Below are 1,958 nucleotides of genomic sequence, written 5' to 3'. Positions count from 1 at the left end.
GAAACTCCATCTCCAAAAAAAAAAAAAAAACACACACACGCAGGAATAGATTGGGAGGCAGGTTTGCCCTATGCGGTTCCCAGCTTGACTTTTCCCTTTAGTTTAGTGATTTTGGGGTTCTGAGATTTATTTTCCTTTCACAATACTTTTATACTTTGTTATACTTTTTTGTATACTTTGTATACTCTGAAATTAAGATGTCAGAGTGAGGAGGCATTTTTATAATAGTGTTTTTAAAATAATTTTTCTTTTCAATTCAACTTGAAACAATGAAAGTACTTTAAATTACTTCTAGAAAGAACTCTGAATTCACAAAATTAACCACTCCTTTTGTATGTTATAGTTTCCAATCTGAGTATACCTACATAAATGTTTGATTAAGTTACCAGTTGTTTGCTCTGCATCATTGGGCCAATTATTTAGCTTTTCTGTGCCTTAATCATTTCTTCTTATGTAAAATGGGAATATGATAGTACTAACCACCTGATGTCATTGCTAGGATTAAATAGCTAGTGCATGTAAAGACTTTTACATGGTGCCTGGCACAAGATAATCATGGAATAACTGGTAGCTGCTGCTGCTGCTGCTGTTACTATTTTCAGCTTCAGAATCAAAACAACTCATACATTATTCTGCATTTTTCAGGTATGTGCCAGTCAAAGATCTACTGGGAATTTATGAGAAACTCTATGGTCGAGAAGTCATCACTGAAAATGTAATTGTTGATTGTTCACATATCCAGTTCTTAGAAATGTAAGTGTAACTCAGAGGACAATTTGCAGCTGATTTTGTTGTGACTTCCTTAGCACAGTTTTTATGTTTTTGTTTCCTGAGACTGGATTTCGGATTTATGGATTCTGCTTATTCAAAGGCAGTTGCAGGACAGTGGATAAGGACGGATGGAACTTTTTCTTTGTTATTAGCTTCATTTCTCTGTTAGAAACTGCAACTCACAGCCAAAATTATTGTTTATGTTGCAGGTATGGTGAGATGCTAGCTGTTTCCAAGGTAAAGTCTTCATTCTTCCCAATCTTAAAGGATTATAAAGATACCAGGAATAGTACCATATGTATTTTATTTTTTCTTTCTCTCTGCCATAGTTATATCCCACTTACTCTACAAAGTCCCCGTTTTTGGTGGAACAATTCCAAGAGTATTTTCTTGGAGGACTGGATGATATGGCGTTTTGGTCCACTAATATTTATCATCTAACAAGCTTCATGTTGGAGAATGGGACCAGGTGAATTCATATTCCATTTCTATTACCAATCAGTCCCTGCCTTTTTACCCCATCCCCCAACATAACTCTCAGGTTTTTCAACTGATCACATAAAAACAAAACAAAATAATCTCATGAAGTGCTTTCCTAACCTATTCAAAGAGGTAAAGAATGGAAACTCAGTAATCTTATAAACCCAGCTGGTTCCCATCCAGTTGGCTTGGTTGATGCCACTTGTGTTTTTGAAATAGAGAGACGGTTATTGCAAAATTTGGGGTCTGTGAGAAATGGCTCAGCCAGGCAGGAATCAGTCTCCATAGGTGTGCTCCATTTGTTTCTTTCTTTTTATTTTGAGACAGTCGTGCTCTGTTGCTCAGGTTGGAGTACAGTGGCACGATCTTGGCTCACTGCAGCCTCTGCCTCCCAGATTCAAGGGAGTCTCGTGCCTCAGCCTCCTAATCAGATGGGACTGCAGGTGTGCACCACCATCCCTGGCTAAGTTTTTTGTATTTTTAGTACAGATGGGGGTTTCACCATATTGGCCAGGCTGGTCTCAAACTCCTGGCCTCAAGTGATCCACCTGCCTTGGCCTCCCAAAGTGCTGGGATTACAGGTGTGAGCCACTGTACCTGCAGGTCCCAGAGTGGCTGTGTTCTTGCTGTAGCGAGCAGCAGTGATGTAATGACACACCTCTCCACCCTGACTACACTCTCAGGGTTTGAGGGTGTCAAAGGATACC

At 39.3% G+C, this 1,958-nt stretch overlaps 1 protein-coding gene across 1 annotated transcript in view; it reads left to right on the top strand.

The window, feature by feature from the left end:
* Nucleotides 1-1,958, top strand: part of GPLD1 (glycosylphosphatidylinositol specific phospholipase D1) — a 64,846-nt gene that overhangs the window by 22,513 nt on the left and 40,375 nt on the right. The window contains exons 8-10 of the mRNA XM_011962780.1: nucleotides 646-753; nucleotides 981-1,008; nucleotides 1,101-1,240. Of these exons, the coding sequence (XP_011818170.1) occupies nucleotides 646-753; nucleotides 981-1,008; nucleotides 1,101-1,240 (276 nt within the window). The remainder of the gene's footprint in view (nucleotides 1-645; nucleotides 754-980; nucleotides 1,009-1,100; nucleotides 1,241-1,958) is intronic.

This window comes from Colobus angolensis, unplaced genomic scaffold (genome assembly GCF_000951035.1).
Source record: "Colobus angolensis palliatus isolate OR3802 unplaced genomic scaffold, Cang.pa_1.0 Scaffold6, whole genome shotgun sequence".
Taxonomy (NCBI): domain Eukaryota; kingdom Metazoa; phylum Chordata; class Mammalia; order Primates; family Cercopithecidae; genus Colobus; species Colobus angolensis.
This window is presented reverse-complemented; position numbering and strand designations above follow the sequence as displayed.